Source organism: Arachis duranensis, chromosome 2 (genome assembly GCF_000817695.3).
Source record: "Arachis duranensis cultivar V14167 chromosome 2, aradu.V14167.gnm2.J7QH, whole genome shotgun sequence".
NCBI lineage: Eukaryota > Viridiplantae > Streptophyta > Magnoliopsida > Fabales > Fabaceae > Arachis > Arachis duranensis.
Genome location: NC_029773.3, coordinates 38,852,212 through 38,864,967, shown reverse-complemented (window position 1 = coordinate 38,864,967; position 12,756 = coordinate 38,852,212). Strand labels below are relative to the sequence as shown.

The 12,756-nt window shown below is 37.7% G+C and overlaps 1 protein-coding gene across 1 annotated transcript; it reads right to left on the bottom strand.

The window, feature by feature from the left end:
• Positions 1-4,634: 4,634 nt before the first annotated feature.
• LOC107474361 (uncharacterized) lies at positions 4,635-8,785 on the bottom strand. Its single transcript, XM_016093981.1, has 3 exons — positions 8,377-8,785; positions 8,270-8,331; positions 4,635-4,877 (listed from the first exon to the last, which is right to left on the bottom strand). Exons 1-3 carry the CDS (start codon positions 8,783-8,785, stop codon positions 4,635-4,637), a joined length of 714 nt encoding a protein of 237 aa, XP_015949467.1.
• Positions 8,786-12,756: the final 3,971 nt, after the last annotated feature.

Genomic DNA, 12,756 nt, shown 5'->3' with positions numbered 1-12,756 from the left:
TCAAGCAAGAAGGAGTTTCCTATTAAGGATCCAGAGGAATCTGAGGCTCATCTAGAGACCATAGAGATTCCATTAAATCTCATTCTGCCATTCATGAGCTCTGAAGATTATTCTTCCTCTGAAGAGGATGAAGATGTGACTGGAGTGCAAGTTGCTCAATACTTAGGAGCTATCATGAAGCTGAATGCCAAGCTGTTTGGTAATGAGACTTGGGAAAGTGAACCTCCCTTGCTCATTAGTGAACTAGATACTTGGATTCAGAAAACTCTACCTCAAAAGAAACAAGATCCTGGCAAGTTCTTAATACCTTACACCATTGGCACCATGAGCTTTGAAAAAGCTCTATGTGATCTTGGGTCAGGGATAAATCTGATGCCACTCTCTGTAATGGAGAAGCTAGGGATCATTGAGGTACAACCTGCCTTGTTCTCATTACAATTGGCAGACAAGTCAGTGAGACAAGCTTATGGAATAGTAGAGGACGTGCTAGTAAAGGTCGAAGGCCTTTACATCCCTGCTGATTTCATAATCCTAGACACTAGGAAGGAAGATGATGAATGCATCATCCTAGGAAGACCTTTCCTAGCCACAGCAGAAGTTGTGATAGATGTTAACAGAGGTACATGATCATGAGGAGTCACGAAAAAATCAAAAAAATTAAAAACAAAGTCAAAAACAGAAGAAAAAAATTTTTCACCCTGGAGGACGCACGGGCTGGCGTTCAACGCCCAGAAGGTGCATCTGGCCGGCGTTTAACGCCAGAACAGAGCACCATTATGGCGCTGAATGCCCAAAACAAGCAACAACCTGGCGTTAAACGCCAGGATGGTGCACAGAGAGGACAAACTGGCGCTGAACGCCAGGAACAAGCATGAAACTGGCGTTCAACGCCAGAAACATGCATCACATGGGCGTTGAACGCCCAGAACATGCACCAATGGGCGTTTGAACGCTACAATGATGCATGAAGGCATTTTTCATGCCTATATGGTGAAGGAATGGTATTTCTTTTCACCTCAGGATCTGTGGACCCCACAGGATCCCCACCTCAGGATCTGTGGACCCCACAGGATCTCCACCTACCATATTCCCACCTTCCCTCCTAATCCTATTTTTGTGATTTGAATGCCCCATGTCACAATTTCCAATCTTCTTCATCAATCACCTCAAATCCTCTTCCCAATCACCCCATTCACCATTCACATCAACCTCCTCTTTCCCATTGTTTTTCTGGCGTTTAACTCCAGACAGCAGCATGTACTTGGCGTTCAACGCCAAGTTACGTCGTCAATTTCCGAACAAAGTATGGACTATTATATATTGCTGGAAAGCTCTGGATGTCTACTTTCCAACGCTGTTGAGAGCGCGCCATTTGGAGTTTTGTAGCTCCAGAAAATCCATTTCGAGTGCAGGGAGGTCAGATTCCAACAGCATCAGCAGTCCTTTTGTCAGCCTTTTTCAGAGTTTTGCTCAAGTCCCTCAATTTCAGCCAGAAATTACCTGAAATCACAGAAAAACACACAAACTCATAGTAAAGTCCAGAAATGTGAATTTAACATAAAAACTAATGAAAACATCCCTAAAAGTAGCTTAAACTTACTAAAAACTACCTAAAAATAATGCCAAAAAGCGTATAAATTATCTGCTCATCATGTCTCCTTCATGCTACGTTCTTTATTAGATTCTCCATATGAAGCCATGGGGGTTCCTTGAGTGTCCGAATGTCTAGAAGGTAATTGATTTATTGCTTGCTCCAATTGATGAAGGGTTGCATGAAATTGATCTACTGTTTCCTTGAGACGATCCCTTGACTCTTGTTCCATTTCAATAGCATAACTGGGATCATCTTGCTCTTGGATTGATGGATGTAGGTGCTCTCCCATGGATGGTAGTAATGGGATGGGTGGTGATGGAATGGGTGGATCATTATATGGTTGAAAAGGAAGTGCACTAGAGCTTGATGGTTGATTGTTGAAGGTATTCGGTGGTCCGATTTGGGTGACCAGAGCTTGTATAGTAGAGTTTAAATCGGCAAATACTTTCTCCATGGAGATTTGGGGTGGATAGGAGGGTTCATTTTGATAATGATAAGGAGATGGTGTATATTGAGGTGGTGGTTCTATGTATGGTTCATTTGGCTCATAAGGTGGTTGGTATGGTGGATATGGATTAGGGTCATATGGAGGTGAATGGCGGAAAGGGGCTTGTGAGTATGGTGGTCCAAAGTCATGTTGAGGAGAGGGTTCATAGGCATACGGTGGTGGTTGTTGATAGTCCATTGGAGGTGGTTGTTGCCATGAGGGTTGATCAAATCCTTGTGGCTCCTCCCATCTTTGATTGTTCCAACCTTGATTCATGTTCTCATTGTAATTTCTTCTTCCTGCAACATAATTGTAACCAGACTCATAGCCAAAGGGGTGAGAGTTCATAGTAGTGAAAGAAAATAAAGACAAAAACTAACAAAAAGAAAATATTTTGAAAAAGAGATGATTTTAAAAAAAAAATTGAATTTTGAAAAATAAGATAAGATAAGATAAAAATTTTAAAATAAAAATCTGATATTTTTTTTAAATATTTACAATAACCAATAATAAGGCACACGTTTGCAATTCCCCGGCAACAGCGCCATTTTGAAGAGCTGAATATTGATGGTTTAAAGGTTATAGCTTAAGGTAAAAAGTTAGTTGAATGACAAGTAAAATAAAATAATAATAACTGGAAAATAAACCTTTGGCAAGGTACAAGAACTAGAAGTCCTATCCTTATCAATTGTGATGAGAATTGGATTTTAATCCCACTTAGTTAACCTTTACTAAACAAAGGAAGGTCAAGTGGACTAATTAATTTGATACCTAAAGTCCTAGTCTTTCCTCTGGAAAGGCTAGAGTTATTGGAACTCAGATTAATTAGCAACTCCTAATTTCAACCACTGATTTATTTGATAGCTCAAGCGTCACCAATTACTCAACCAAAGCCAAAAGGGAAAAATCCAAATTATTTGTATTATAAATAAAAGAAACAAATCATAGATCTGAAAATACCTCAAATTATATTAAATATAAAATCAATCCAAACATAAAGAGTTCATAAACTAAATTGAGAAAATAAAAGAAATATTGAACCTGTGTTTGAAGAAGATGAATTCCTAATCCTAATCCTAATCCTAAGAGAGAGGAGAGAACCTCTCTCTCTCTAAAAACTACATCTAATCTTAAAATTATGAATTATGAGAGCGTGATGAGTCTCTGCATGTTTCCTGACTTTAATCTGTGTTTTTGGGCCGAAAACTGGGTTGAAATCAGGCCCAGGAATCTCTGCCAGCGACTTTTATAATTCTGCAGATCGCGCACGTCACGCGGACGCGTCATTCACGCGGACGCGTCATTCGGCGTTTTTCTTTTCCATGCGGGCGTGTCGTCTATGCCTCCGCGTCGCTTCTGTTTTTCCAATCCGCGCGTTCGCGTCACTCATGCGGCCGCGTCACTGTGAATTTCTTTCTTCCGCGTGGCAGCGTCGCTGACGCGTTCGCATCACTTCTCGTTGGTCATCTCCTCAATTTCTTGTGTTCCTTCCATTTTTGCAAGCTTCCTTCCCAATCTTTCACTTATTCATGCCCTATAAAGCCTGAAACACTTAACACACAGGTCAAGGCATCGAATGGTAATAAGAGAGAATTAAGATTAGCTAAATTAAGACCAAAGAAACATGTTTTCAATCATGTAATAATTTTAGGAAGGAAATATAAATGCATGCTAATTATATGAATAAGTGGGTAAAGACCATGATAAAACCACACAATTAAACACATTGTAAACCATAAAATAGTGGTTTATCAGGTTCTCACCACCTACAGATTTCTCTTTTCAGAACGGATGAAGAAATTTACGGTGTTTCTTCTGCACATCTGATTGTGTTGTATATTTATATATTAGTTATAGTTTTTCTCTCACCTTTTTTATTATATTTCTGTAATGAGAGATAGGAATTGTGATTTTATGATATGTTTGTATAGTAATTGGTTATATTATTCTTATATGTATAAAAGTGCTGTTATGATTTGTATGTATGTATGTATGAATATGTGAAAAGAGAAAAATATAATTCCGATTTTTAAAGAAAAAATCCGATGAAGTTTTCAGTTAAAGGCTCCTATTCTATTATTAAGTATATAGAAGTCGTCATAATATTCTCGCTATTAGAGTGGCGCAGCCGGAAGCATGACCTTCTGATAGTAAGAATGTTACACTTATTCAGATAGTAAAACTCTCACTCTATCTCCACTCTCATGATTTATCTTTTATGAACACCTGCTCGAGAATGTTCACGCTTCTGCAATTCCTTTCTAAATGATTTCCTCTTTCATTAACTATATTCTCATTATCATTCCTACTTAAAAAAAAGGTTTAATTATTCCGTTGGTCCCTATAGTTTCGTCAAATTTTCAATTAGGTCCCTATACTTTTTCTCCTTTTAATTAGATCCCTAAACTAATTTTTTTTCAATTAGATCTCTACAGTGATAAAAATGTTTGATTTAGCAGAATATTTCGTTCCCAAATTGAAGATACCCTAATTTTTTTCTAAATCCCTAACTGTCTCTTTCCTTCTATTTTCATTAAGACAAAATTAACCGTCTCACTCAGCCTCCTCATCTTCCTTTTCTCCATCTCTTTCCTCTCCTACCCTCACTCCTTCCACCTCCACCGCACCCCTCCTTCCCTGTCCCTGCTCTTCGATTCCACCCCTGCCGACTTCTCCTCCAATGACTCCATCAACAAGCTCAACTTCAATGACCAAAACTCTGATCCCTACGTTGATGTAACACCCTATTATCCTAAGCCTTACCTCTCTAGCCGTAAAGTGAAGGATAACAAAATTCTACAATAGTTTTAAATCTCATACCATACTATATATAGAAATAAATAATAATAGTAGAAGCCCGATGAAGGAATAAAAGCTCAAAGTCGCATGAAGCGGAATTACAAAATGCGAAAAGCGTTCACACACGATACCTAAACACATAGGCAAGATAAGAACAGAACATTAAATATACAACGTTGCATTAAAGCTCCAAGATAGAAAGTAGTAGCTAATAGATAAATAAAGTAAATATATATATGATATACAGAAGGAACTAGTCACAGCCTGCGGAGTTTAGGCCGACTAGTCAAGATACACAACAAATTTTCATAAAAGGTTTACTCCTATCTCTCGAAGTTTAAAAAAAAAGCCTCTAAGGAAACAAAGTTATATTTATACAAAAGATGAGAGAATAACTACAAAAGAAGTAAAGCAGAATAAGACAAAAGAGAAACCATTCTCCGTTCTTCCGTGCTTCCATCCCCTTTCGACTTTGCCTCTTTTCCTACCTGTCTTAGGAAGCTTCTTTATTCCTCACCTTTCATCTGCCACCACTTTATCCTTGGATTCTTCGTATGATATTTTTTTTTCAACTTTTTCTCAATATGAGAATCGATGACGAGCATCCTATATTATGTTTTTAAACTCTCTCCTGAAATAATTTTATAATCAATGCAAAATTTCTGGTCGACTCTCCTCGACAAGAAGAAATCGATTTGAGAGCTTATCATGCCACTCCTATAGGTTATAAGATGTTCATCTCTCTTTTAAAAACATGTATTTGTGATGAGAAGGTCAAAGATTGAGAAAAAGTCTAAAATAACTTTACCCTCGGTATTGACCACCCCGAAACCATGGCCTCCGTGAATACTTTCATACCCAATCACTTCTCTTCCAGCATGGCCATTTAAATCTCCTCCTAAGAAAATCTTATCTCTCGAAGGTATGTCTTGGACCAAACTCTCAAGATCCTCCCAAAACCTTATCTTGTGTTGCTCATTCGAACCCCCTTGTGGTGCATAGACGCTAATCACATGAAAAGGACCTCCTTCCCCTACATTATTAGAGATGATTCGATCATTTACCCTCTTGACATCAACTACATCCTTCTTCCACTATTTTTCCACGATAATACTTACCCCATTCCTATTCTTCACCTTTCCTGTATATCAAAGCTTGAACCCGGAGGTATCCAACTCCCTAGCCTTCACGCCGACCCATTTTATTTCTTGGAGACACATGATGTTAATTTTCCTCCTGGTCATGGTATCCACCACCTCCATGGATTTTTTTCTGTTAGAGTGCCTATGTTATGTGTCCCAAATCTCAACCTTTTGTTGCTCTGAGCTTTACCTTTACCTTTTTCTTTGTGAACTCGCTTATTTATCCTTGTTCGTTCACAAAAACTCAGGAACCCTTGCTCATTTAACACTACACTCGGGCACCGATGCAATGGCTCTTGCTCATTTGACACTGTACGCAAGCCATACAGCACGTTACTTTCAGGTAACGACCTAGCTTTAGCGCAATAACGTCTTATATCCATGTTATGAAGATTCGACTAAGTTTTTATGTTACCTGTCGAAGGCCTAACACAATCTAAAATTGATTTTTCACTAAAGGTATAGCCTCTATCCATTTTGTAAAGTAATCTGTAGCAATGATTAAGAATTTAACCTGACCTGGTGCTTGTGGAAAAGGGTCGAGGATATCTAGCCGCCAATTTTACTGAAGGGCCAGCTTACCTCTGATGTTTGTAATTGTTCGGCTGGATTGTGAATGATTAGTGCATGGCACTGGCAATGATCGCAGTGTTTGATCTTGTTCATACAATCTTTTGTAGTTTAGGCCAATAGTACCCTGCTCTTAGTATTTTGGAGGCCAAGCTCCTTTTTCCTATGTATGTGCCACATACACCTTCGTGGACTTCATCCATGGCGAGGTCGCATTTTCTTTTTTTAGGCATTTTAATAGAGGTCTTGCGAAACCTGGTTTGTAAAACTCAGCTCCTACCATTGTAAAGAAGTTAGATTTCCTTCTGAATTGTCTTTTGTCTTAGGTATTCCTGGTATCATTCCTATTTGTAGATATTGTATAAATGGTTTTTTTCAATCTTCTTCGTATGAAATACTCAACACACTTGTTAATTGGATACTAGGTTCATCCAGTGTTAGTTGTGATAAGCTCGGCTGATGGGTTAGGCCTCTAGTAGTGGCTAGTTTGGATAGAATATCAGCTCGGCAGTTTTGCTACCGAGGTATGTAGGATATTTCAAATTTTAGAAAACAAGTGACAAGATTGTTGACAATAGAGTTATATTTTTCTAATAATGTATCCCTTAGCTGGAAATTAGTTGTTACTTGTTGCATGACTAATAGGGAATCTAAGATTAACATTGATGTGTATTATTCCAAGGGTATTAGCTAATTTTAGACTAGCTATAAGTGCTTCATATTCTGCTTGGTTATTGCTAGCATGGAAAGTGAATTGTAGATATTGTTCTATAGCCATTTCTTTGACATTTTCGAGTAATATCCCAGCTCCAGAGCCTTGTACGTTTGAAGCCTCATCGACGTATAACGTCCATATCTCGTCATGTGAAAGAGGTTCGTCGAGTGTGAGTTCTGCTATAAAACTGGCTAGTGCTTGAGACTTGATGGCTCTTCGTGCTTGGTATTGGATATCATACTCTGGGAGCTCTATAGACCATTTGATTAGTCTTTCGGTGAGTTCGGGCCGTGTTAGGATTTATCTAAGTGGGTATTCTGTCTGGACTATGATAGTGTGGCTTTGAAAATAGTGTCATAGATGTCTTCCAGTTATGACAAGAGCCAAGGCTAGTTTTTCTAGCTTTGAGTACCTTAATTTGGTGTTCTAAAGAGATTTGCTGATGAAGTATATTGGTTGTTGTTGCTTACCTATTTCTGTCACCAAAACAGAACTAATAGCATGATTAGTAATAGATAGATATAGGTAGAGAGGTCTACCATGCTCTGGTTTCTAGAATATAGGTGGTGAGGATAGTATGTTCTTTAGCTCAATGAATGCTTGTTCGCATTCATTTCACTAGATAAATTCTTTTTGTTTTCTTAATGTTTTGAAGAAATGGTGTGATGTGTGCAATCCGAGGTAGGAATCATGATAGTGCTACCAAATGGCCAATGAGTTGTTGGACTTCCTTAATTGATTTGGAGCTCTTCATTTCCAATATAGCTTAGCATTTTTTTGGATTCACCTCTATACCTCGGCAAGTTAGCATATAACCGAGGAATTTGCCGTCGTAAACTCCAAAAGCACCCTTTTTTGGGTTTAGTTTCATGATGTAAACTCGGAGTTATTGAAAGATTTCCTTTATATCATTGATATGATCGCTAGTGGATTTGGTCTTTGCTACCATATCGTACATATACCTCTATATTTCGTCCAATTTGGTTAGCAAAAATTTTGTCCATTAGCCTATGATAAGTTGCACCTGCATTTTTTAGTCCAAATGACATAACCTTATAACAAAACTTACCATGGTCAGTAATGAAAACGGTTTTATCTTGGTCAGACATATACATAAGTATTTGGTTATAGCCAGAATATGCATCTATGAAACTTAAGCATTGAAAATCAGATGAGCTATCAACTAATTTGTCAATATAAGGTAAAGGATATGCGCCTTTTGGGCATGCCTTTTTGAGATCAGTATAGTCCACACACATCTTCCACTTACCATTGTGTTTTTTAACCATGACCACATTTGTTAACCAGCTTGTTAATATGAGTTTCTTTATGAATCCAGCATTGAGTAGTTTCTGAGTTTCTCCTAAGAAGGCTTCCCTCTTGTCTGTACCAAGGTGAAGCTTTTTCTGGGCTATAGGTTGGATTGATGGGTTGATAGCAAGTCTATAACAGATGATATTTGGGTCAATACCTGACATGTCTGTCAGAGTCCAGGCAAGCAAGTCAATATTTTGCTGCAGTAGTTTGATAAGGTGTTCCTTTGCTTGCCCTTGTAAAGCATCTCCAATATAGTGTGATGGTCTTCAATATTTGTCAATTTTATTTTTGCTAAGGCGTCTGTAGGTATAGGTCGGTCTTTGATGAGCGGATAATTTATACGCTTTTTGGCATTGTTTTTAGGTAGTTTCTAGTATGTTTTAGTCACTTTTTAGTAAATTTTTATTAGTTTTTATGCAAAATTCACATTTCTAGACTTTACTATGAGTTTGTGTATTTTTCTATGATTTTAGATATTTTCTGGCTGAAATTGAGAGACTTGAGCAAAAATCTTATTCAGAGGCTGAGAAAAGACTGCAGATGCTGTTGGATTCTGACCTCCCTACACTCGATGTGGATTTTATAGAGCTACAGAAGCCCAATTGGCGTGCTCTCAATTGTGTTGGAAAGTAGACATCTTGAGCTTTCCAGCAATGTATAATAGTTTATACTTTGCCCGAGATTTGATGTCTCAAACTGGCGTCCAAACGCCCACCAGAGACCCTTTTCTGGAGTAAAACGCCAGAACTGGCACCAAAGCTGGCGTTTAACTCCAAGGATGGTGTATGCACGTGAAGGCTTCAAGGCTCAGCCCAAACACACACCAAGTGGGCTCCGAAAGTGGATTTCTGCACTATCTACTCATTTTTTGTAAACCTAGTTTACTAGTTTAGTATAAATAGCACTTTTTACTATTGTATTCGAAGTCTTGGACCTTTTGGAGTTCTTCAAACCCTTTTTGGAGGCTGGCCATTTGGCCATGCCTAGACCCTTTGTTCTTATGTATTTTCAACGGTGGAGTTTCTACACCTCATAGATCAAGGTGAGGAGCTCTGCTGTTCCTCATGAATTAATGCAAGTACTATGGTTTTTCATTCAATTCACGCCTACTTCTTCTCCAAGATATACTCTTGTACATAATTCAGTTAAGTCAGACTGAAGGGGTGACCCGTGACAATCACTTTCTATCTTCAGTACTCGCTTAGCCAAGATCCCCGTGCCTGATAACCACAAAGCGGTCTACATGATGTTCAACGTAGTCATTGGACGACAGCCGGAGTATATTCTCTTGGGTCTCTATTCAAAGATTCACATCATCTCTCCTGACAACAGAGCATCTAAATCTGAGATTAGGATCTTTGTGGTATAGGCTAGAATAATAGACAGCATTCCTGAGATCGGGAAAGTCTAAACCTTGTCTGTGGTATTCCGAGTAGGATCTGGGAAGGGATGACTGTGAAGAGCTTCAAACTCGCGAATGTTGGGCGCAGTGACAGTGTGCAAAAGGATCAATGATTCTTATTCCGACGCTAGTGAGAACCGTCAGATGATTAGCCCTGCAGTAGCTGTGCCTGGTATTTTTTATCCGAGATAAAAAATCCGACAGTTGATTAGCCGTACAAAGATCGTAGCCAGACCATTTTCACTGAGAGGATCATATAACTTGCCATGGAAGGGAGCATGCATGGTTGGATGAAGACAATAGGAAACCAGAGGTTCAGGAGTAACAAAGCATCTCCAAACGCTTATCTGAAATTTCCACCAATGAATTGCATAAGTATCTCTATGTTATTTTCCGTCTTGTTTATCTTTCAATTATCAATACCTCATAACCATTTGAATTCACCTAACTGAGATTTATAAGATGACCATAGCTTGCTTCAACCCGTCAATCTCCGTGGGATCAACCCTTACTCACGTAAGGTATTACTTGGACGACCCAGTGCACTTGCTGGTTAGCTATGCGGAGTTGTGAAAAGTGTGAATCATAATTTCGCATACCAAGTTTTTGGCACCTTTATCGGGGATTGTTTGAGTTTGGACAACTGATGGTTTATCTTGTTGCTTAGATTGGGTAATTTTTATTTTTATTTTCAAAAAAAAATTCATGCATTGTGTTCTTCTGTAATCTTCAAGTTATTCTTGATGATTTCCTGACAATCTCATGATTTTCCTGTTTTGTGTTTTATGTTGTTTTTCATATGCATTTTCAAAATCATAGTTTTTGAACATTCAAAATTTCTAAGTTTGGTGTCCTGCATGTCTTTCTTTTCTTAAAAATTTTTCAAAAATATGTCCTTGATGTTCATCATGATCTTCAAAGTGATCTTGGTGTTCATCTTGACATTCAAAGTGTCCTTGCATGCATTACTTGTTTTGATCTTGCATTTTTATGTTTTATTTCATTTTGTTGTTTCTCTATCTCTTCATTAAAAATTCAAAAATAAAAAAAATAACATATCTTTTCAAGTAAATAATACAGAGAAATGAAGATTCAGAACATAAGGCAGAAGAATCACAGAGAAAAAGAGCTCACTAGCGTCAAAACGCCAGTAAAGAGGCACTTTGGGTGTTAAACGCCAGAATGACTACTATTTTGGGCGTTTAACGCCAGTAAAGCTATCATTCTGGGCGTTAAATGCCAGAATGGGCAGCATTCTGGGCATTTAACGCCAGAATGGGCAGCATTTTGGGCGTTCAGAAAAAAGCGCAGTAAAAAAGGATTTTTGGAGTTTAATGCCAGCCAGGGTATCTGGCTGGGCGTTAAACACCCAAAAAGGTAGCATTCTGGGCGTTAAATGTCAGAATGGATAGCATCCTGGGCGTTTAACGCCAGGATGACACAAGGGAGGTGATTTTGTTTCCAATTCAAATTTTTTCAAATTTTCATGTTTTAATTCATAACTTTTTGCATAAAACATATTTTAAACTTTCATTTTTCATTTTTCTTTTAATGTTTTTGAAAATTTTCAAACTAATTTTTCAAAAATCTTTTTCTTAATCTTCTCTCATATTTTCAAAAATATCTTTTAAATTCTTGTTAGTCAAGTCATCAATTTTAAAAAATCAAATCTTTTTAAAATCAAATCTTTTTCAATCATATCTTTTCAATCATATCTTTTTAAAAATCAAGTCTTTTTCAATCATATCTTTTTAAAATCAAATCTTTTTCAATGATATCTCTTTTAATTTGATTTCAAAATCTTTCTTTTCTAACTTCTCATCTTTTCAAAATTATTTTCAAATCTTTTTCAAACAAATTACTATTTCTTATCTTTTTCAAAACCACCTAACCACTTTTCCACTTACAATTTTCGAAAATCACTAACCACTTTTTCAAAAATCTTTTTAATTAACTAATTATTTTAATTTTAATTTTCGAAAACTCTCTCTCTCATCTCTTTATATTTATTTGCTAACACTTCTCTTCTACTTATAATTCGAACCCTCTCTCTCCCTCTGTGTTTGAATTCCTTTCGTTCTCTCTCTACCTCATTCTTCTATTCTTCTTTTCTTCTGACACCTCAAAGAATCTCTATACTGTGACATAGAGGATTCCACTACTCCCTTTTGTTCTCTTCTTTTTCATATGAGCAGAAACAGGGATAAAAATATTCTTGTTGAAGCTGATCCTGAACCTGAAAGGACTCTGAGGAGGAAGCTAAGAGAAGCTAAAGCACAAAAATCCGGAGAGGACCTTACAGAAAATTTCAAAAAAGAAGTAGACATGGCAGCCGAACCCAACAACAATGCTAGAGATGCAAGGAAGATGCTTGGTGACTATGCTGCACCAACTTCCAACTTCTATGGAAGAAGCATCTCAATTCCTGCCATTGGAGCAAACAACTTTGAGCTCAAGCCTCAATTAGTTTCTCTAATGCAGCAGAATTGCAAGTTTCATGGACTTCCATCGAAAGATCCTCATCAATTCTTAACTGAATTCTTGCAGATCTGTGATACTGTTAAGACCAATGGGGTTGATCCCAAGGTCTACAGACTTATGCTTTTTCCCTTTGCTGTAAGAGACAGAGCTAGGACATGGTTGGACTCACAACCTAAAGAAAGTCTGAACTCTTGGGAAAAGTTGGTCAATGCCTTCTTGACCAAATTCTTTCCACCTCAAAAGATGAGT